General features: G+C 47.3%; 1 protein-coding gene across 3 annotated transcripts in view; it reads right to left on the reverse strand.

Annotated features, from left to right (window-relative positions):
- Positions 1-21,054, reverse strand: part of MYO10L (myosin-X-like) — a 67,161-nt gene that overhangs the window by 13,393 nt on the left and 32,714 nt on the right. For all 3 annotated transcript variants that reach the window (XR_005861423.2, XM_015289711.4, XM_046944104.1), the window contains exons 20-31: positions 20,901-21,025; positions 20,011-20,125; positions 16,569-16,675; positions 13,428-13,733; positions 9,516-9,555; positions 7,246-8,040; positions 5,106-5,229; positions 4,452-4,695; positions 3,605-3,700; positions 1,894-1,987; positions 1,250-1,305; positions 2-144 (exon numbers count right to left, since the gene is read on the reverse strand). Coding sequence is in view for 2 of the 3 variants with exons in the window: in XM_015289711.4 (XP_015145197.2) it covers positions 2-144; positions 1,250-1,305; positions 1,894-1,987; positions 3,605-3,700; positions 4,452-4,695; positions 5,106-5,229; positions 7,246-8,040; positions 9,516-9,555; positions 13,428-13,733; positions 16,569-16,675; positions 20,011-20,125; positions 20,901-21,025 (2,245 nt within the window). In the remaining variant the exon portion in view is untranslated. The remainder of the gene's footprint in view (position 1; positions 145-1,249; positions 1,306-1,893; positions 1,988-3,604; positions 3,701-4,451; positions 4,696-5,105; positions 5,230-7,245; positions 8,041-9,515; positions 9,556-13,427; positions 13,734-16,568; positions 16,676-20,010; positions 20,126-20,900; positions 21,026-21,054) is intronic.

Raw genomic sequence — 21,054 nt, forward strand, 5'->3', positions numbered from 1 at the left:
CCTCTCACAAGGAATTCCTGGCCATCCACCTTAGATTCGCCTTTTGGTTTCTGCAGCAGGGAGATCCAGTGATGCATCTCCTCAGGGGTGTCACTGTTGCAGTGAATCACTCGATTTGCTGTGATGATCACAAAAGAGTTTGGTCTGTGAAAAAAAATAAGCAATAAGTATCAGCCATAGCCACACAAATCTCTCTAGTCACAGCACACTCAAAGCCACGTCCTCCAGTGTTCTGCATGCAATGCAGAAAGTCTTTGGATACAAACTACAGGGAAGTGAATAACAACAATTAAAAGCATCTCCTCCCATGCAGCTGGTCTGCAAACTGATGAATGCAGAGACCTGCCAGGTAGAATTAAACATCTTTCTAAGACTGTAATACGTTCACTAGCTAAGGACCAGCTGTAAAGTGTCCTGGTTTCATAAGCATAGGACTTTGATTGGGCTGAGCTCGTGCTGGTACCACTGGGCTGAGCTAGTGCAGCTGCTCTGCTTGCTCTTATTAGAAGCAGTGATGCAGTAGCAAAAGCAGGTCTCAGCAGCAGCAGATAAAAATCAGCTGCATAAAATCACAAAAAATAAGCATTCTCCTCAGATTTTGTTTAACATCATTCAAACACTGACGCTCCAGAAGAGCATACCTCAGCAGATCCAGGAAGGAATTCTGGCTGCTCAGCTTACTATTCCTGCTCTTATTTTTTCTTTTCAGTAGGATGCAGATTAACTACAATGAGTCTGAGCTGAATACCAGCAAAAAGCCTTTGATTAAGAAGTCTTAGCTTGCTACCAAGATACACATCGTCTAAACTATTATCCACAAAGTCCCTGCAACCTGTGTGAGAAAGCAAGCAATAACCCCAAAACCAGAGCAGAGAGGTAAATGGCTTAATAGCTAACATTTTACTTCAGTGCTGCAGTGAGAAGCTGGGCTCTGGCTGAACTGTTAACACTAGAGGAAATAATGAAATGCTAATGCAAAGTGATACAAAACGACAAGAAGATTATGCTGTTCCCACTTTTTGGATGGGAGAGTACCAAAACTTTCACTCAAAGACAATAACACACTTGTGACCTTCATGCCTGGAAAGTAGGATAGCTCAGAAAACTCTAAGGACTTCAGCTGAGCTTATTTGAGAGACAAACCCATACAAGTTTAAACAAATACAAACTGCAAACAACATCCGGGCCTACCCACAAAAATATGTGAGGGAGTTTCCAATCTAAGAGGTGGTCAGGTTGCGGTACCTACCTGTCAGGGTTGTCTGAGGCACAGACGGAGTCAATAAGGCCAACATCCAGGGTTCCCTGCACAGCGAAAGAGACAGGCAACAGGAATTGCTCACATCTTAAATTACAGGCATTATTCTTGGTGAATAAGATTGGACCTGAAAACATCCTTATGAATTCCAATAGCTTGAGTTGAAATGAGCATATGAGAAAGGCATGAGTGAGTCATCTTTACTCCCTAACAACATGAGAAGGTGCGCAAGGACTCCAGAGGACAGGAGGAAAGAGCTGCACATTTCCAGACAGCACTATGAAGGTCTGAAATAACCTCTGCCGCCACATCTCAATGCCAGTAAGACTCACTGCTCTTCTCGACTCTCTATCTTCTGTCTTGAAAACCATAACAAAAAGCCTAGTGCCACAATCCCACCCAAAAACATTTCATTAGCAAGAGGCGAACCAAAGAGGAGAGCCACTGGTGATCAAGCTGATACCCACTACAACCACCCCGCTCCTCACTGCTTACCCTCCGTTCTACCAGCTTTGCTCTGTTCTCTTATACAGTTCATGAACCACAGCACTGCCACATGCTGGAAAAACACGCACAAAATAGTTAAACGCAGATGGCTCTGGACGTGCCCACGGACTGGTTGCACAGTAACTCACCACAGCATTCTTTGGGTTGGCCTGTTCATCTTGCATTTCCCTCAGCTGCTGCGCCGTAGCGCTGTGTACTCGGCTCAGGACATTAAACCAACCGCTGGCAATCAAAACAGACGCAAAGTTAGGATTGGGGTGGCGAAACTTGGTCTACAATATCAAAGAACCTGGAAAGCTGCCAGCAGGAACACTGCTTCATTCACAGTTTCCTACAGACTATGCCGCACGACATCTCTTGGGCTGATCATACCGTACCCTGATGTCTTCCTTCCTTCCTATTTACCCATGAAAATTCTGTGCGTGTTCTCCAACCCACTGACAGCTGCTCCCACAAAATCCAGTTTTCTACTTGCTATTCAAGGAACTGCTATTCAAGCAGGCAGCAGCCTCGCCAGGAGCACATGGCAGCAGAATGAGAGGAGCGTACGGCCGCTGTAAAGACAGGGTCACTTGGGATCTTCAGGGACTCGAGTCCTACAGACTCCTGGAGCCTTCTTAACTACTCTCTGATCTGCTCATAAACTTGAAAGTCATATGGCTCTCTATTAATCACGAGGTTTTTATAAGCTTGTTTGGAGTGAAGCTATTTGTCTGTGAAAGAGGCTTCTTATTACAGACATATCTGGAGGCTGAATCTCTGCTGCAGAACAATCAGATTCTTATCTGCAGCGTTCAGTGAGATGGGCAAACGGTCTACACTTTGTGGAGGGTTCTCAAACTGGATACTCTGTGACATCTGCTGATTTGCTCTTTGCAAGTGCTGGTGCCCTCTCCCTCAGGACAGAGGCTGCCGCGACACAGAGACCACATTTGAGCATGACTTGTTCTGGCAATTCTGTAGTGGTATTCTGTAATCCCAGGGCATGGTTATTGCAGTAGTAAAGGTTCTGAGTTAAGAAATGACCGTCTCTCCAGCTACTACCCCTTGAGTTTGCTTGTTTCTCATTTGTATGGCTGCTCTTCAGTCTACTTCTGTTCATTTATGTGTGTCCAAACACTTTACCTCTTCCTCCCCCTACACCCAAACAAAACAACAACGAACCCAAATAAGTCACAGAGTCAGATGAAAGTAGATAAGGGAAACAGTTTCACTAGCCAGGCTGACAGTGCAAAAGCCTTACTAAGAGTAGAATGGTGCGGAAGACATAAGGAGCCAGGCTTAGTAACCTCTTAACTTGGCTTTCCAAAGCCCAAACAGGTTGTCCAACCTGCCCTCAAACAACTGATTCCCACTGCCTGGCCGCCAAGAAGGAAGGATATGAGTCATTTGTTTGCTTTGCACTGGGAAGATTTTATCAGATGACACTACAGACTCTGATAAGCCGCAGCATTTTCTCTGTCTCCTGGATAAAACCCAGCTGCTCTCGCAATCATTTACAGGCAACATGAATAGACTTTTTGTTTGATTCAAGATTAATAAATAAATCAGCTATTAGGGGTTCCAGTTTATGTTAGGGTTTTGCACATCTCCTGAAGTAACCCTTGAAAACACATGCTCAGAGCCACATGCAGAAGGTGGCGGTCCTGTGAGTGACCGATAGGCCTCCGTAGCTGTGACAGGGAGTCCCCAGAGTAGGGGTGGCACTTCCCAGCAGATAACTCTTAGGACTTAGCCTCATTTTTTTCCTCCTGGGATTGTGTTTCCAAGGCTCTCCCACAAGCAGCTAGATCAGATCTGAACAAAATGAACAAGCCCAACAAAATAACCCTCTTATACCTGGCATCTTCGGGTGACTCTGCCACGATGTGATAAACTCTGTCTTCCGTCACGATGTCCAAAGCATTCTCTTTTTCATGAATGTCCACAATCTCCCTGGAACACAGCAAATTACAAGAGCTAAATGCTGAAAGTCTTTTACAGGAATAAACTGTTTCAGTTATGTTCACGTTGTGACTTTTGGGATCCTCTTAAATAGATTTGTACACTAATCTACTATAGAAGTAAAACTTAAGGAGTTCAATGAATTTTCTTCAAGCCACCAACAGACTGGACAGAAGAGATAACAGGAAAGTCAATATAGATTGTCATTTACAAAGTGGGATGTGTCACTCTTCTTGGCACTTTATAGGGCCACATAAAGCTAAAAGATGACTAGCCTCTCCTTTCTGAAAGCAGGAGCTAAGGAACTGGCTACTGTGGCAAAAAGAACACTGAAGGCTCAGGAAAAGGCATAGTGTATGCTGCCAGATACAAATCCCGCTGTGAGCCTCATACCATCTCTGTGAAATGCCTGAGAAGCCAAGAAGCAGATGGAGACAGGGTAGGGTAGGTTGCATGGGGTATGTACTTAATTAGCTCCTCCTGGTCTGGCTTCATCCATGGTTTTCAAAGAGCTTCTGCCAGATTATGAAACACAAGACTGGGAAAGAGACTAACAAATAATTCCAGACTCCCTACAGAGTAGAACTAGAAGACCTAGTTGTCCTTTCCTTCCCTTATGTTTCTGATTCTTCAATCCCTATGGCAGTAGTTTAGAGTGGTGAAATGGCAGCACTGGACACTTCATTAGCTATCAGTTTAGACAGCAAATACTAGAGATCAAAAGGATTAATTCCTCACTCACTTTGCCTTTCTGATATCAATTGTCCCCTTCAGCTTCTCCTCGCTATCGTTCTCAAAGTACATCAGCTTGGATTCCCGAAGCACAAACCAGCGGCGTTTCCAGTTGCGTCGTGAAAGTGTCGACATGCCTCCCCCCTTCTTATAGAGCCAGCCCGACTTCAGGGCCTCCTGCTTGGTGCGGAACCACATGAAGGCCTCGTTCTTCAGAACACACCAGCGCCGTCTCCATGGGTTCATGAGACCTCCTGCAAAGCAAGGGAGCAAGATCTCATCAGACGTACAACAGCCATTTCTCCACTGGGTTCCTGCATCACAAGCATTTAGATGCCTCTACAGTTCTGCTTGCAACAAAGGAGCTGAGGGAGAGAACGAAGAGTATGCTGAAATTTGGACAGAGGGAATACAGAACTTGTGAAATACACAGGAAATATATGCACTACCCAAATATTTTTATATGGTCTTCAGTCCTGTAGTTCAGAATGAGTCACACCGAGTGGGCACACCTCAGAACCAAAGATATTCAGCCTGATCCTTGACACACACCTTCTAGCTCTCTGTATTATTTGCAAAGGAAGAGAATGACTGTGAATAAGAAATAAAGAAGGCGGCAGGTTTCCTAATCCAGTGCTTTATGGTTTTGGCTGAAGCTGCTTACCCTTCATGTAGAGATAGCTGTGAAAATAGGGTGGTCCTGAGCCATTGAAGATGGTGACACGTCCATTACAAAACTCTTCATCTGTATCTATATAAACATCCACTTCCTCTTCACTGTCCAAAAACTAAAAGGAAAAGAAGAATCCATTCTACTCGGGTCCTCCCAGTCACAGGAGGACCGGAGCAAAGCAACAAGACTGCAGAATCACATGATCAGAAGGTGAAAACCACATACTCTCTTTATAAAAAAAAAGAGCAGCACAGTAAAAGTAAAGCTTGACAGCTTACCCATTAATGCCTTAAGCAAGAGTCTCCAGAGAACAGGGAATTTTCATACCAGAAAGGGAGAGACATTCAGCAGTGGACGCAGTTAGAAAACTCCAGTTACCTGAAGGAGCAAACCTTCCTATTGCATGGCATAGCCCACAGCCCAAAATCTAATTTAATGGGATCAAGAGAGAATTTCTCATTTTGGAAGATTTTTCTGGCAGACAGGTCAGCGAGCTGAACAAGACAGAGCACTGATCTGTTCCTGGCAAGGAAATGCCTTGCTATGAGTTTATTAAAAAAAAAAGCACATTCCAGAATAACTGAATCCTAAAGAACAAAGATTGAAATTACTGAAATAATAATACAGTGTTTACTTGTCCTTGTTCTCCAACTGGATAATTGCCCTCAGCCATAAGAAAGTACTTCACACGTGGAATCCCAAATTGTGCTTTTTTCTCACCTTAAATACAACTTCCTGCAATGAGCTGCATTAATTTAATAGGAACGAAAACAGCTCTTTAGTCCTTTTTCCTCCACCAAATGCACATTGCTTCTTTTTATTTTCCATTTCTGACCCCTCTCCGCAACCCCTTTGCCCTCCTCTTTGCCTCATTCCTTTTCCATGTAGGCCTTTTCCCTCTGTTGCCATTGAGCTTCAAAGAGCAAGTACTACTGGATTAGCAGCTACTGATGGGACCCTGAGCCAGCTGCAGTTACCTCTCCCTGTGGCTCGTGCCATGACAGTGCAGTTAAATCTTTCACGGGTCTTCCTCATTGAGGAGCACAACAAAATCCTCCAATTCTATTTAAATTTTAAGAAGAATGGTAGAAACCAGGCAAGGCCATGATAAGCACTGTAACAGGATGATTCATGGCTTGAAAGATTACTTGACAGTGATCTGTGAGTACCTGCCCACGGAGAAGGTACCTTTATTCAAGCAGATCACATCATAACAAATTCAGACAGCTGGCAGGTGACATTAGAGAAAGGCAAGCAGGAAAAAAACATGCAATTTTTCAAGAGAAGTCAAAATCTGCCACTGCAAAAGCAAAACAAAGGAGGGAAACTGAATGTCTTAATAAGTAATTTTCTAAGAGACATTTTGTCATTCAAGTCCCTGCTTTGAGACACCACGTCTGGAGAATTTTTATGGCTGATACTGCCTTCACACCTGAACTCATTACAATCATTTGTGGGCTCATCTGACATCCTGTGGGTTTCTTGTGAGTTTGCTGTGACATTCTTACGCAGCTCCAGCCTGGGGGCACTCAGAAAGCCCAGTGCGGGATTTAAGCTGAGATGCTTCAAGTGCAAGGTGAACAGCCCAGCTTTAGGAACAGAAAGCTTCCCTGGTCTTTGCGTGCACCGGGACCCATGCCGATCTGCACAGTGATTCCTTCTGTCCTTACAGTAGCTCAAATTGCACGCCCCAACTGAAAGTAACCCCTTGACTCTGAACACTAACAGAACTTCAAGTGATGGGAACAAAGCAAACCCCAGCCTTTCCCATTTCCTCTTGGGAATGCCCACCAGCAGCTCAGACTAATTCTGTGAGATCTCTGAGGCAGGACATATACCTCCAAGATGTCAATTACCTGCTTTTAATCTTATGCTGGTATCTGGTGATGGAAGCAATCTAAACTAGCCTAGGTACGCATGTCCTAGCTTGTGTACCAGGGACAATGGACAGTCACAAGCCTGCTGGCCTTCAGCCTCTCCCCCTTTCTTTTCCAAACCGATTGCTGATATAAGAGAGTTACATATTAGCAAGTATACCTACAGCAAGCAGGCGCCAGTAAGCAAGCAAGGATGTTACAATATCAAAGTCACACTCTGACCTCCAGAAAAATGAATGGAAGAAGATTCTTACTGAGTCCAGGCTGCCCCGGTTGGAGTCCAGGCTGGTGCCGTGGGAGTGCCTCAGACTTTCCTCACCATTCAGAGCCTCAGCTGAGGCACTGCCTGCATCCCCACAGCCATCCAACTCATCGTGGTCATAGTCAGACTCCACATCTTGAGGGGAATTGTAAATTGGCTCTCCCACCTCTCCACTGTTACTCCTCAGCGTATCTGAGACAGTGCTGTAACTGCTTTCTGCTGGGTCAGAGAGGGCACTCCGCTCCCTGGGGCTACTGGTTCTTTCCGTGCTGCTCCGTGCTGGAGCAGGGGAAGCCTCTCCCTCTTCACTTCGGAGATGTGAAAGTCTTGCACCCACATCTCCCTCCAGGCAGTTATCTCTGTTCCTCGTGCCCTGCTGAGTGACAGCCACCAAATTGGAAGTCGGCCGTACTTCATCATCAGCATGAAAACCCTCATCCACCTCATCTTCAGCCAGCGGGGCAACGAGGCTGCAGTCAATGTTGAGCGTCCCCTCACTGGACAGTGAGCGCTCCAAGTTCTGCACGCTTTCATCCAGATTGCCAAAATCTAGCAGCTCCAGGAACTCCTGGGCAACCCTCGATGCCTCCTTTTCCAGCCTCTGGATCTCTTCCTCCCGCTGCCGGTTGATTTCATTCCTGGTGTTTTCACAGATGATAGACATGTGATCCTCTTTCTGTTGCTGCAACTTCTCGATCTCCTTCTCCAGCCTTAAGATCTCCTCCATCTGACGCCTCTCTTCTTCTTGCAGTGGAATATCTACTTCCTCGGTCTTTACCGTTTGCACCTTAAAGAATTTACAACAGCGTTAAAGCAGCTTCTTTAACCTACATGCATTCCTTGCCAGGCTCTTTCATCTCTCCCATCTCCTGTGCTTGCCTCGTACTTCCCATATTCAAAAAGATGACACAAGGCATCCTCTCCTTTTCTGACTGGCACCTGCAATCATCCATAGTGTAAAAGCTAAAGGCAGAACTACTGACCTTCAGGTACCTCCTTTCTACCAGCAGTCTGCCTCCTTCCTGTAGCTCACTGGGATCACTGAATTTCTAGAAGAGCCTCTCTGTCAGCTGCTAACATTGCTGCCCTCAAATCTCAGTAGAAGCATCATTTCTTTTTGACTAAGAGAAAGTAGCTATATACAAATATACGTAAGCATAATAGGCTGGAGAATTGAACATTTCCCAAATACATCACAAAAAGATTTAGGGATTTTGTTGTTTACTTGGTTTGGGGTCTCACCGTCAGGATTTGGGGCTGGAAGGGATATTTGCAATGAAGGAGGACTGTGCCATCTCCAACCCCACCCAAACTTTACCCTCAATTTCTTGGGACTCTTTGGCATCCCTGGATGCCTGATGAGGACTCAGTCATGTTCTATTCTCCACACTGAAATAACTGAGGACGTTTCTAGCACATACACAGTAACTGGAAGGCAGAGGATACCGGTAGCTTTCACCAAGGTTTAGCAATAAAATGAAGCCACTCTCTCTTTAACTGAGGATATTGCAAACAGACACACAGGGGAAAAAAAAGAAACAAACAAAAATAAACTCTATAAGGTTTTAACATACTTCCCAACAGGAAGACAGCAGTGCAGACCATGCATTGCCCCATTAAGCCACAGTCCATATTTTCTTTATGACTGCTCTGTTGCTTGTTCTCTACTTGACTCTTACTTGTGGACAAATAAACTTTTATACTCTAATCCATCATCTCCCCTGAGCAGAGCTGGCCTGAAACTCAGGAACAAATGCTTTGGGAAGAAGAGTAAGAAGATACCCAGCTGTTTTCACACACCTCAGGGTAGGTGGTCTGCTCTTTGATGTATCAAGTACCAGCAATTAGATCAGTTACCAGGGGTTTATTTTAGCCACAGTAGCAGCCGTCTGCACTCTTATTTTGGCTGTTACAGGCAACAATCCAGAAAAGCAGATTGTGTCACAGCAGAGCACAGCACAAGGTCACGTAACAAGCTCAAGCAGTAGAGATAAAAAGGGATGCTGCATGTTCAACACTGACATTTTCAAATAGGAACTATGCAAGCAGGTACACGAGCCTAGGAAAAGACAACCAACACACCTTGCTACCTCTGTGCACCTCTGTCAAAGCCAAGCATCTGCAGGTTTTGAGTGAACAAAGCCCATTCTATAAGCAGCGCTGCCACAATAAAGACATGAGCTCCAGGCAAAGCGTAGGCAATGAAGGACCCTTCACAGACACTCAGAGAAGCTGTATCTAAAGAATAACTGCTAAACTTACCGGAGCCACCTGGAGCAGAGCATTCAGCTGTTCCTTCTCTCTGAAGAAGAAAAGAAGAAAGATGAACCCAAGACATGACAGCCAGACAGCTTCAGTTCTCCCGGGGAAGGCTTTTAGAATCATATAGACACATCATCCCTCCATGGATAAGGGTTAAAGTAAAGTACCCATTGTAAGACCCACTTAACAGCATTTACAATTTAACATAAATCCAGGTCTCTGCCGTTGGCGTGACCTTCGTGGATACAACAGATTGTTGCCACACAGTTAACGTGCAGATCAATCAGGAAATTGGATTAGCTGAAACACGGGAGGAAGGACACTGGAAACAGTGACAGATCAGTTAGATTCATGATAAATGTCAGCTGAACCCTCTGAACATCACAGGACACACTACACGGCCATGGATATTAAATGAAGTTCTGCAGGCATTGATAGGTTTCAGGAAACACTGCTTTCAAACGAAACAGAATCACTGCAACCCCCAGTGCTGAGCTTGTGATTTGTTCTGTGTTTACTGTATTAAATCCAGAAGAAAACTACTAAACGTTTGTACTTGGTTAAGCAGCTAAGCCAGGGAGCTGCTGTTCTGAAGATGTGTACTGCAGCTCCCAGCACTGCTCAGCAGCAAGCAAAACCCAGCTCACTAGTAAAGGCTCTAAGTCAGTTTGTTAGTAAACATCAGGCAGAGGAAAAAACTATCCCACGCTGCTGCGTCTCCATCCAGATCAAAAAGCAAAAGCTCTCCCCACGGCCGGGTTTTCCAGAGCAATCACACTACAGGCAGCTGAACCAGCAGCACAACCAGTGCCAGGGTCATGAGAATGGAGCAGGGAGTAGGGATGGGATGCGGCCGGAGGCAGACTGCCTGCCAGCACCCCTGTGCAGCTACATTCACACTGGCAGCAGTCACCTGCAAATCTAATCCAGGCTCACGCAGATCAGGAGGGCAATAATATCTACTTCCCAGGCCCTAAGGTTTTTCCCAGCCAAATCCTACATTGCAGCTGCAAGTCACAAGAGCTCCCGTCCTTGCACTCTCTCTCACTCACAAATAAGCTAGGAAGTGTTTACAGATGAAAGCTGACATAAGTGGGATTCAGATGGCTCCAACTTTACTGAAAATCTCTAGGAGTAGTCAGGAACTAAACAGTTGCCTGAAATGTGAGGGTGCAAGCAGCAGCACCATCACAAAACAAATTGGAAATACCACCTACAGTCTACACGCCAATTCCTTCAACTGCCCCTTGCACGTTTTGGAGCTCTGCTATTTCTTGCTGCTTTCCATCCATCTCCAGGTGATCCATACTCTTCCTAAACTGTGCCAGCCAAGGTTAGGGCCAGCACTCACACCGAATCCTTAGCAGGGCCAAACACTGCAGGTCAGTCACCCCACACCTTACAGAAACAACCCTGTATATTGACAATTCTATCTACAAATGTAACAGAGATACTCCTATATTCTCATTCAACTTATTGTTGAAACATTGTAGTAAGAACATATACAACATATGCCCTGGAAGAATTCCCTTCAATAGCTGTCTCTTAACAAAGAACTACTATTGTTTACTAATTAAAATGCAATAATACAACGCAGGTAAAACACAAACCCTACTCTTTTTTCACCTACTAAACCACCTTCCTCATGGTGTCATCTTATGAGTGCTGTCACAGTGTCAAAGCCCTCACTGAAGTCAAGATACCTACTACTCTCTGGGGCTTTTCCCTATCTTTAAGATATGACAAACCATTACAGAACAAAACAGATAACTTTAATGCTGTTTGCTCTTCACATGCCTACATTGGCTCTTACCTCCTGCATCAAGCACTTAGAACTATTTTTCTCATTACTCATTTCAGCATACCCCTAAAATTGAGGTTAAGCTGACTGCTGCACACCCCCCTGGTTCTCCTGGTTCTTCCTCTTCTCCACATTAAAAAGAAGTCATTACGTTTAGAATTTTCCAGTTTTAAGGAAACCCCAAAGCAGGAGAAAAAGAGGAGCTACTCATTCAAACTGCCTCAGCCAGCATTGCTCAAAGTTTCCAAGCATTATTTCTACAAAGAAGTCACCTGGACTCAGTGATTTAATTTATATGAGCGTTCTCTAACCTCTTCTTTCCCTGCTAATTGTACATCTGTGCTAATTGTACAGCAGCTAAGCCTTTTGGGAAGACAAATAAAAATAGCATCAAGTGCTTTCCCTTCTAAACATCCTAATTCGTTCTTCCTGTTGAACATTAGACCTAATAGCTCCTTGTCTTCCTTTTACTAACAGTGCATGCACAATAACCATGCATATCACCTTTCGGTTGGTTATTATCTCAGTTTGCATCCTGATCTTTCTGATTCTCTCTCCATGTATTTTGCTTGATTTGTTCTTTTTTTGGTTGGTGGGGTTTTTTTTGTGCTTAGCCAAATTTGCCACTGTGGCCAGGTTAGCCAATTTACAATTTCCCTGCGCTCCCACCTCATTTTTCAGGTCAAATGGAAGTTCAGGATTTGCCCACTTTGTCCCCTAGCACCTTTCTCAGCTACTCACTGAATGAAGCCATTTGAGACCAAGTAGGAAATAAAAGCAAAGCAAGCAGCTTTCCTGATTCCTAGGAACGCTGCCATTTCTTCGTAATGATGCTGGCTCAACACGTCTTCCCTGGGCTGAAAACTAGAAGGCAAGGGCAGAAATACAGAAGAAATACTAAGCCAAAAGAAATCCTTTCATCTAAAACCAGGTAGGGAGCAGCTCTGTGCAGCAGAAAGAGGACTTCAAACCTGAGAGCACGTCTGTGGCATTTGACCCCTGTAAACCAGGTACAGCCATTCTGACTTGTACGGTTTTGTGCAGCGATGAGGCTGCTGTTGAAAACTGACACAACGACAAAATGGAGCTGTCGGTGACATTCAACAAATTCCTTGACCAAACTGTTCATTGTTGGCGTCACTGACTGCACCGCTTTGTCCCAGCAGATACATCACTCTGCTGCCACCTGGGAAATCCTAAGTAAAACCTCCTCCTTTTGCCATGCTTCTGACCTTGGAGTTTCACAATGCTTGTCACACATTTCAGACTGCCAAGATCCAACGTCAAGCCAAGCATATAACAAAACTCCACAGTAAGAAGCATCATCAGCTATTCATTAAATGCTCAAAATCGTACAGGATTCACTTTATCAAATGTATCTGATCATCGTGTAATGGAAGCATTATGCTTCTTAAAATACAAGATCGTCAGGAGGACACCCTGTTTGGATAGATGTAGGTAACCAAGGAGCGAACAGGAAACATTGCATGAGGTGCAAGATTCTCCACAGGTATGCTGTCCCTGCTCACAGACTGCCTCTTTTTGTCACATCAGCTTTTCCTTTCTCGCCCTGACACATCTGTGTCCCTGAAGAGAGGTGCACAGCAGCAGGAATGGGGTGAGCGCATCTATTCTCACCCTTTTTACAGTAAGGGTGGTGAGGCACTGGCACAGGTTGCCCTGAGAGGTGGTGGGTGCCCCATCCCTGGAGATACTCCAGGTCAGTCTGGAGAGGCTCTGAGCACCTGATGGAGCTGAAAGTACCTCTGTTCATTGCAGGGAGTTGGACCAGATGGCCTTTAAGTGTTCCTTCCAACCCAAACAATGATATGATTCTATGATTCCCAGTGTAAGAGCTGCAGTAGCAGTACAGGCGTGCTGCCCATCTCATTCCCTGACCCAGCCTGTTGGACTCACAGACTCTGGTACCCTCTCACACGGCTATTCCCTCCAGGCTTTGGAAGAATGCATAAAGTTTCCTTCACAGCAGTGAAGGCAAGGAAAAAGTTAGGCACCTCCTTCTGATCAATAAAACCTATTGCCCCAGACCCATTGCTGCAGCTCAGCAGCTCTAGCACTAGGGAACGACGAGCGCGAAAGACCATTTGTACCTTTCCTTCACCTCTTCCTCCTCCCGCTTCCTCCTACGCTCTTTCTCTTCTTGCCATTGTCTTTCCTCTTCCTCTCTTCTGATCTGTTCTTCCTTCTCTCGCCTCCTCCTCTCCTCTGCTTCCTGCTGCCGCCGGAGCTCCTGCTGCCGCAGGCGTCGGTAGAGGCTGCGAGCCAGGTGGCCACGCCAGTGCTTCTGCAGGACGATGGCAGAGGCCTTCAGCCGCAGCAGGCTCTTCTTCCAGAAGTACGCTCGGTAGTTCTTTTGGATTGTAACAACACTGGCTAGCACCTTTCGGTACTTCTTCCTAAAACAGAACCAGACACTTAATGCGACATGAAGCAACGCACGCTCCGTGTTTCTTATGCCCTAGAGTACGATTGATCTTATCGCATCCATGCAAAAATGAACTTGGAACAGCATGGCTCAGGAATGAAGCAAGTTGTTCCTCAGCTGCTTTTGCCTGCAACTCGTATTTTCCTTACTGTTCCAGTCCCGCACCCACCACTGATGGGCTTCTATGGGCACCTACTTGTGTGAACACCTTCCGAGGGGCTAGGTCCATAGTAGGACCCAAAATAAAAGACTCATTACTCTGTATTTTTGTACTTGAGTGATGCCTCTGCTTTTATGAAAGACCTGAAAAAGACAGCTCCTGGTGGAAGTTTGTACACAATGTGCAACCCAGGCAAATAACAAAAGTGTTACCAATACACTGGAATCCAGATCCGTTTGTAAGCTAGATCCAAGCAAACATTCAACAGTCCAAAAGAGCCAACCATAAGGTCATGAATAGAGGAATCAAAGGCCAAACACACCCAATGGGAGACTATGTTAGGAAGCAGCAAGTCAAAAAAGGATTTGGGGGTCATATGGATTGTCAGCTGGATGCTAACTCCCAACACAGTGCTCCAGAAAAATGAGACTGGATTTGTATGCTTGCAGGCAGAAATACTGTGTCAAAGGGAACAGTGCTGCTGCTTTGATCCTGTGTTCAGTGTTAGCAGCTCTGCTTCAAGAACACTGTAAGACCCTGCAGTGAATTCTGACAAAGCAGGACCGAACCCAGAAATCCTGTCTTACCCAGAGAGAGATTTCAGGAGCTTGCTCCATTACGTTAGGAAACAGAAGGCTACAGAATGGCTTAATCCCTGCAAAGCACCCACAGGAGAACCACATTTGGGCAGCATTTCAATTTCTTTGACAAGGGACGTAACAAGATTTAATTGACCTGAAACCAAAGTCTATTCAGGCTAGAAATAAGCCGCCATGTTTTTTTCTTAGCACAACTGAAGACATTCAGATGCTTTCATACCTTGCTGAGGGAAATGATCATTGGTACTATTTAAACCATGATCTCCTTAACCCCAAACTGGAATTCACAGAGGGAAAACATGTTACATGGAAGCTCTGGCCAGCATGATACAGTAATCCTGTATGGTCTTAATAGTCCTCGAAAGCATGCTAGAAATAGCACAGTATTCCTACATATCCTTCCCACAGACCTTCTGCAACACCCTGAGGGGAAGGCACACCTCAGAATCCCCTTCCCGGCAATCAAACCTTCTTCAAACAGCAACAAGGACCCATGCTGTCAGCTTGCCACCTCCCTGCACGTCAGATACATCAAGAAAATTGAGGGGGGGATGCTAATGGAAGCCGTGCCCAGAGGTCACACTTTTTCCCTAAGTATCAAGTCAAAGGGAGGAAGCACAGAGAAAAGCATAGGAAAGGGCAGAGGCAATGAGAGTTGGGAAGCTGCAGATGGATTGCTCCTGGGCTGCAGCCCCTCAGCTCCAGTCCCTCTGTCCTCCCTGTGCCCCACACACAAGGCACAAACAGCTGCACCAGCACCCTCTGCCAAGGCGGCATCAGAAAGGACACTCTGACTTCTACAAAATGCATCTGCCGGAAGCTCTCCCCAGTGTGCCAAACCCTGCCCAGCTCCAGGCAGCTCTGCCTGCTTATCTGCCAGGCTGAAGTGCCCCCTCATCCCTCATGACCGCAGCAGACACCCTTCAGCCTGAGCTGCCGCACGCAAACCAACTATTTCATTTCCCTTGTCCGGCCTTCCCCTCATCCTCTTGCCAACCCACAGAAATTCAACCTGCAGCCCATGCTGGGGAACACAGCTTGCTCTAGAGATGTGGAGGAGCAACATGTGGGAAACGAATCCAGCTCTGTGTGGGCTGTGAGACCACAGGATCTGCAGCCAGGAGGAGCACCGCTGCCTCTGTCACAGCCCTGCTTGGGCAGCAGCCACCTGCCAAGGAACTCAGCAAAGCAATAATCCCGTGTGCCTGCAGCGATGTTTCCCAGAAAAATCAATTTCTGGGCTAATCCCAGCCCCACTGTCCAAATGCTAGGCACAAAGTAAGAGAGCAGATGCCCTGATTCAGAAAACTTACGGTCTCATATAAAAACAATAGAACTAGCTCACTCGTCTTCCTAAAGGGAAATAAATAAATGAATAGAAGCCCCCACGTTGGCAAGCCAGGGCACAACTCCTTGCACGCATTTCCCAGTGCAGAATGAGGCACCTGGGGCTCTATGAGAGTGCTTCTGCAAGAGCGAAGCAGCCCAGGATCCCACCTCCCTGCAGCCTGACTGACAGGTGTAGGGGCAGAGACCCGCCAGGAAAGTGCATCTTGCTGGGATTAAGGGTGCGTGCCACAGCCATCGGGGAGTCAGCTGCTGGCCGGCTTCGGAGGGGCCGTCTGCCACAGTTGGTTCCCCCAGCCCTCCCTGGTCAGGTGCAGAGGGGAGCAGCAAGAGGAGATCGCTGGTGCAAAGCTGGCCAAAGCCCAATGCCGAAGAGCTCATTAAAAGGAGAGGGAGATCACGAGGCGAGCAGACAGACTAAGCAAAGGGAGAGCTGCAAGTAGGGATGAAGCAGTTTGCAGGCAGAGCAGAAACCAGAGCTGACAGCATAAGGAAAAGGAGGGGACACACGTGCAGGGAAGGAGAGCCCGAAGGCTGGGAAAGGTGGGACAAGCGGCCGGCACCGGGATCCTGCAGGAGCGGCGTGGAGGGAGGGTCGAAGAGGAGGAAGCAGGAGATATCCCCGGGTCGGTGAGGAGAGAAGGCTGCAGGGGTTCGGGCTCACAAGCAGAGGGACTGCGGGGCAGCCCGCGGCACTGACCTTGCCATGTAGCCCAAGACGTGGGCCCGGATGACTACAGCAGCTTTCCTCAACTCCTCTTCCCGATCCTTCTCCAGCTTCTGCTCGAGAGCTTCCTTCAGGAAAACCTGACGCCGCGGGGAGGAGTTTCGAGAAACACAAAGAGAGGAAAGCAGTCAGTCCCGGGGGAGCCCCGGGGGAGCCGGGAGGTCCCGGCCGCGGGAGCGCAGCGCCTGGGGCTGCCCGCAGCCGCCGCCCCGGCCCGGCCGCCCTCGCTCACGGCACGGCGCAAAGTTTGGCGGCGTCGGAGCTCGGCCCCGCGGCCAGCCCCCACCCCCCGCCCTCTGCGGTCAAGACTTGAAAGGGAGCGGAGGAAGGAGGGAGACGAGGGAGGAGGAGAGCCCGTGCCTGCGCCCGGCCTTAACCCTTTCCCGGCTGACAGCTGGCCCCGCAGCAACCCGCTGCCACGGGGGAGCGCTTTGCGATGGAACTCCGCCGCTGCGATTTCCAGGCTCCGGGAACCCGGCAGCGGTTCTAACAGCATCAGGAGAGCCGAAGGGGCCTTCGGGGGGTGAAGCGGAGCGTACCCCGTTCCCCCCGCTCAGCCCCAGCAGCAGCGGGGAGAGGCTCCTGGCTGAAGTCCTGCGCTGCATCGCGCACCGGGGGACCCGAGCCCCGCGGGACGGCTCGCCGAACGTCAGCGGCTGCGCTTGGCTTTCCACTGCTTTCTCCCCGGCATCCTCCACCACCTCTGTTTCGAACCTCTGCTCAGCGCTAAATGCTCGCACGAGGGATGGAGCACTATCTTAGAGACAAAGCAAGATAAGGGCTTGCTTGCAGGAAACGGCCTGACGTATCTGAGCTACTTTAAATCAGCTGACTTGCAGGGAGGTCAGTGCAAGTTGCCCAAATACATGCTTTGCCTGTTGAGAAGGTCTGCAGCCCGCACGGAGCTGTCAGCGGCAATAGCCCAGATTAAATTTGGCTACGGTTGGTCCTCGCAGGCTGCAGGCACAGCACCACCGCCATATGGCCGCAGTGACACGGGCTCGGTCCCTGCCAGGGCCGGCAGCAGGGCAGGCTGCGGGAGGGCAGTGCTGCCTCACTTAGCAAAACACAGCTATGAGCACGGCCTGGGAGCTGGAACTCATCGCTCTGCACAACTACACTACCCTGTGAACTACAGTGCCGCCTTCTCCATCCTTGCTTTTGGCCCTATCACCTATTTAGGCTCCCCCTCTCCCCCCCAGCCATGCCCACCACTCTCCCCTGGTTATCACCCTGCACTCAGCTCCTTCCCAGGGAGCCAGTTCTGTTAAGACAGCCCAAAGAAATGAGCTGTTTGGTAATGACTAATTGCGGGCAGCCTTAAAAGAAGGTTCATTATCAGGGTACTGCCAACTATGAAGCTGGCACCCTTCCCTGCAAGTTGTACATCCACTCCCTCTGTCAACTCAATGATCTTTTAAAGACTTCTTTGAGGCAGAGATTGTTCTTTCAATTACATTCCAGAACAGAGCAGCAGTCACCCATTTCAAGAAGGCAGCCAGCAAAACATTGTCTCAGGCCATTATCTTCATCAAATTGCAAAAATACTCAAGTCTGGCAGCATTTTGCTAGCAAACAGACCTCTTCGTGCCAGTAAGGAGGGGGGAAAAACAACTTTGAAGCACGCAGAGTTCAAGACCCTACCCTGATCCTGCCGAGTTTTCTGTATATGCTCATAGATGGAAGGGTTCATCCCAAACAACGTGTGGCATAAATACAGTGCCTGTCTATAAGACAATGGCACGTTGAGGGTGTTTTCTCAGCCTCCTGCAGATAATGGGAACGAAGTGAATTTGAATCCAGAAATGTTTTGGATGCTTTGTGGGAATAGCTGTAAGGTGGCTGTTTCTTTGTCATAATTCATAGCTGCTTTCTGAAAACATGAGATCGCTTTCATCTGAGGAATGAACAATTAGACAAAGCCACAGGCTACTTTGATCTGCTCACTTTGTACACTGGCCTGGTTTACCAGCACAGTGCTCCTGAGCAGAGGAAAGGGACATGGCAGCCCAGCACATCCCCAGTAGAGATGAGGGCACATCAGCACAAGGCCTTCCATCATCACGTCTGCATCCAACCCCTCACCTCTGCCATGCCACCGGATTGAACCTGCATTAATAGCTTTCATAAACATTAATTTGACAATTGCCAGCACAGCAGCTGCTCTATTCTTAATGAAAAACACAAAGATCATCCTGCCCTTCCTCCCCCACTTCCTTTCCCAAGCTTCACAATCCCCTGCACTAATTCACAGAGTTCTTTCCTTCCTCCTCCAAACAATTGCAAGGGATATAATTATCCTTCCATTCATTCTGCAGGAAGTATTCTCCCTTCTACAAGCCTTGCTCTTCACCCACCCCTCATACTCCTTCCTAGGTTATGCCCCCACTGGCCTATCACACCTTTTTGCAGCACTATTCCCAACTCCGTACCCCAAGGGTGGATCTCACTTGGGTACAAGAGCCGCGCTTGGAGCAGTCAAAGAGGCACCAAGGGCACACAGGGGACTTTCTCTCCAGGATGACAACCTCCATCACATCCCTTTAGCTGGGAGCTTCACTTCACCCATACTCAAAAGCCTCTAGAAAAAAAGTCAGAGCTCTTTCCTTCATCAAGCCATATTCTATCCCATGTCATACTAGGAAGAAAGTTTGAGCTCCCTGTTTACCAGCTCTAGCAACTCCCTTCCTTGAGCAAAGCAGCTCAGCAGCACACACGCATGCCACACGGGCTTTAACACTCAAGTCCTGGGAGAATGGCAGCTACCCAAGCAGCACGGGTTATCTAGGGACAAGAATGACTGAAATGGTTCCTGGTTTGCAGAGACCAGTGAGGAGAGAACAGATTCCCAAATCAAAGATGGAAACAGAGGCTGGGAATACACCAACATGAGAAAAGCTTCTCTCTGGAACATGACTGCACTCATACAGATGAAGGCCTTGGAAAGTGAACCACCACCTTGCTTTGGATATGGACCGTACACCCACTGCTTATAACACTGTCTGCACTGGATACCACCTATCTCAGCATATTCTACAAATAATCTATTGGAGTACATGTGAAGTTGTGTCAGAGGCAGTTCCCCACTCCCAGCAATGTACCTCACAGGGCTCACACCTTCTTATGAAGCTGTCTCAAAACTTGAATAAAGCTCAGAATGAATCCCACAGGTCCCTCCCCATTACATGAAAGATAACAGCACATTTTCAGGTGGATGTCTGGAGAAAAACCACCACCACCACCACAGCTATGGCAGAAGTGTTAAGGATTCACCAGAAGAGAGGAAAATCTGAGTCAAGCAAGTGGGAACAAGCATTTGAATGACTTTTCCCAGGAAAAAAAAGTCTCAGTGGATGCAATCACATCCCCTTGTAGCTCAAACAAAGCCATGCCCTGCCCAACGCTGATGAAGTACCTTGGTTTTACCCAACTGCCATTCTTTCTTGCTGCTGTCATAGGCCTGAAGAAAGCCTGCACATATAGCCTTGCTGTTGTCAGAGAAACTTGGTACCTTCACAAGCATCTTGTACCTAGGAACCAAACAAAATCTCATAAGACTGTGTGACACACCTCACACCTCCACCCCATCTATTAACATGATTCCTAGGATCCTTTTCCCATCAGTCCTTCTCCCTCCGGGTGACAGATCCCAGGTGGAACCTCCTTTCTTCATTTGGAAATCTCCCTTCCAATCTGGAAACCTCCATTCCTCTATCCATTTTTCTGGTCCTACCACACTGGCAGTTACTGCTGCAATCCCAGTAAGAAAGACTAACTCAACTGCATTTTTCAATTAGCAACCATATTTCTGAAGCATATGCTTTCATCATGCACAAGTTATTTTGTTCAGCATAACGGTCACCTATAATGCTCCAAAACGCAAAGGAAGTAATGCTCGTTAGTCTCTTCCAGACTTAAGTTTGAAGAAACCCTTTGGGTGCAGACAACCAAAAGTCAAAATTACCCTCTCCAATATTAACCATCAATGATATTGCCATTAACATTTGCTTCAGCCTGCCAGATTAAAGGCCTTGAGCTCTTTGCATACTGTGAACAGCTGCTTTTCCACAACATCACAGCACCAAACCTGTGGCAAAGTTGCACACAACCTGAACATTCCTACTTTTACCCCAAAGGCTAGCAGTCTCCAAAGGTATACCCAAATGGATCTAGGAGGTGGTCAGTAAGGGCCTGGTTGGAAAAACCATCACATAAATGGCCCATATCACAGAAACAAAGGGAACAAACATATTTAGTCGTATACCTTGGCGCTGTTACAGCTTGTGATACAATGGCAGCAGTTACCTGCTGAGAAAGTCCTGGAAAAGGCGCCGGATGGGGAAACCTGCTCGCCGGACTTTCACCGTCTCCAGCATCCCTGAGTACCGGAGCTGATTGAGAACCACATCTGGATTGAAGAGGTTCGGTGCCTGCATTGCGATCCAGATTGAAAAACACA

The sequence above is a fragment of the Gallus gallus genome, chromosome 7, assembly GCF_016699485.2.
Source record: "Gallus gallus isolate bGalGal1 chromosome 7, bGalGal1.mat.broiler.GRCg7b, whole genome shotgun sequence".
Taxonomy (NCBI): Eukaryota; Metazoa; Chordata; class Aves; order Galliformes; family Phasianidae; genus Gallus; species Gallus gallus.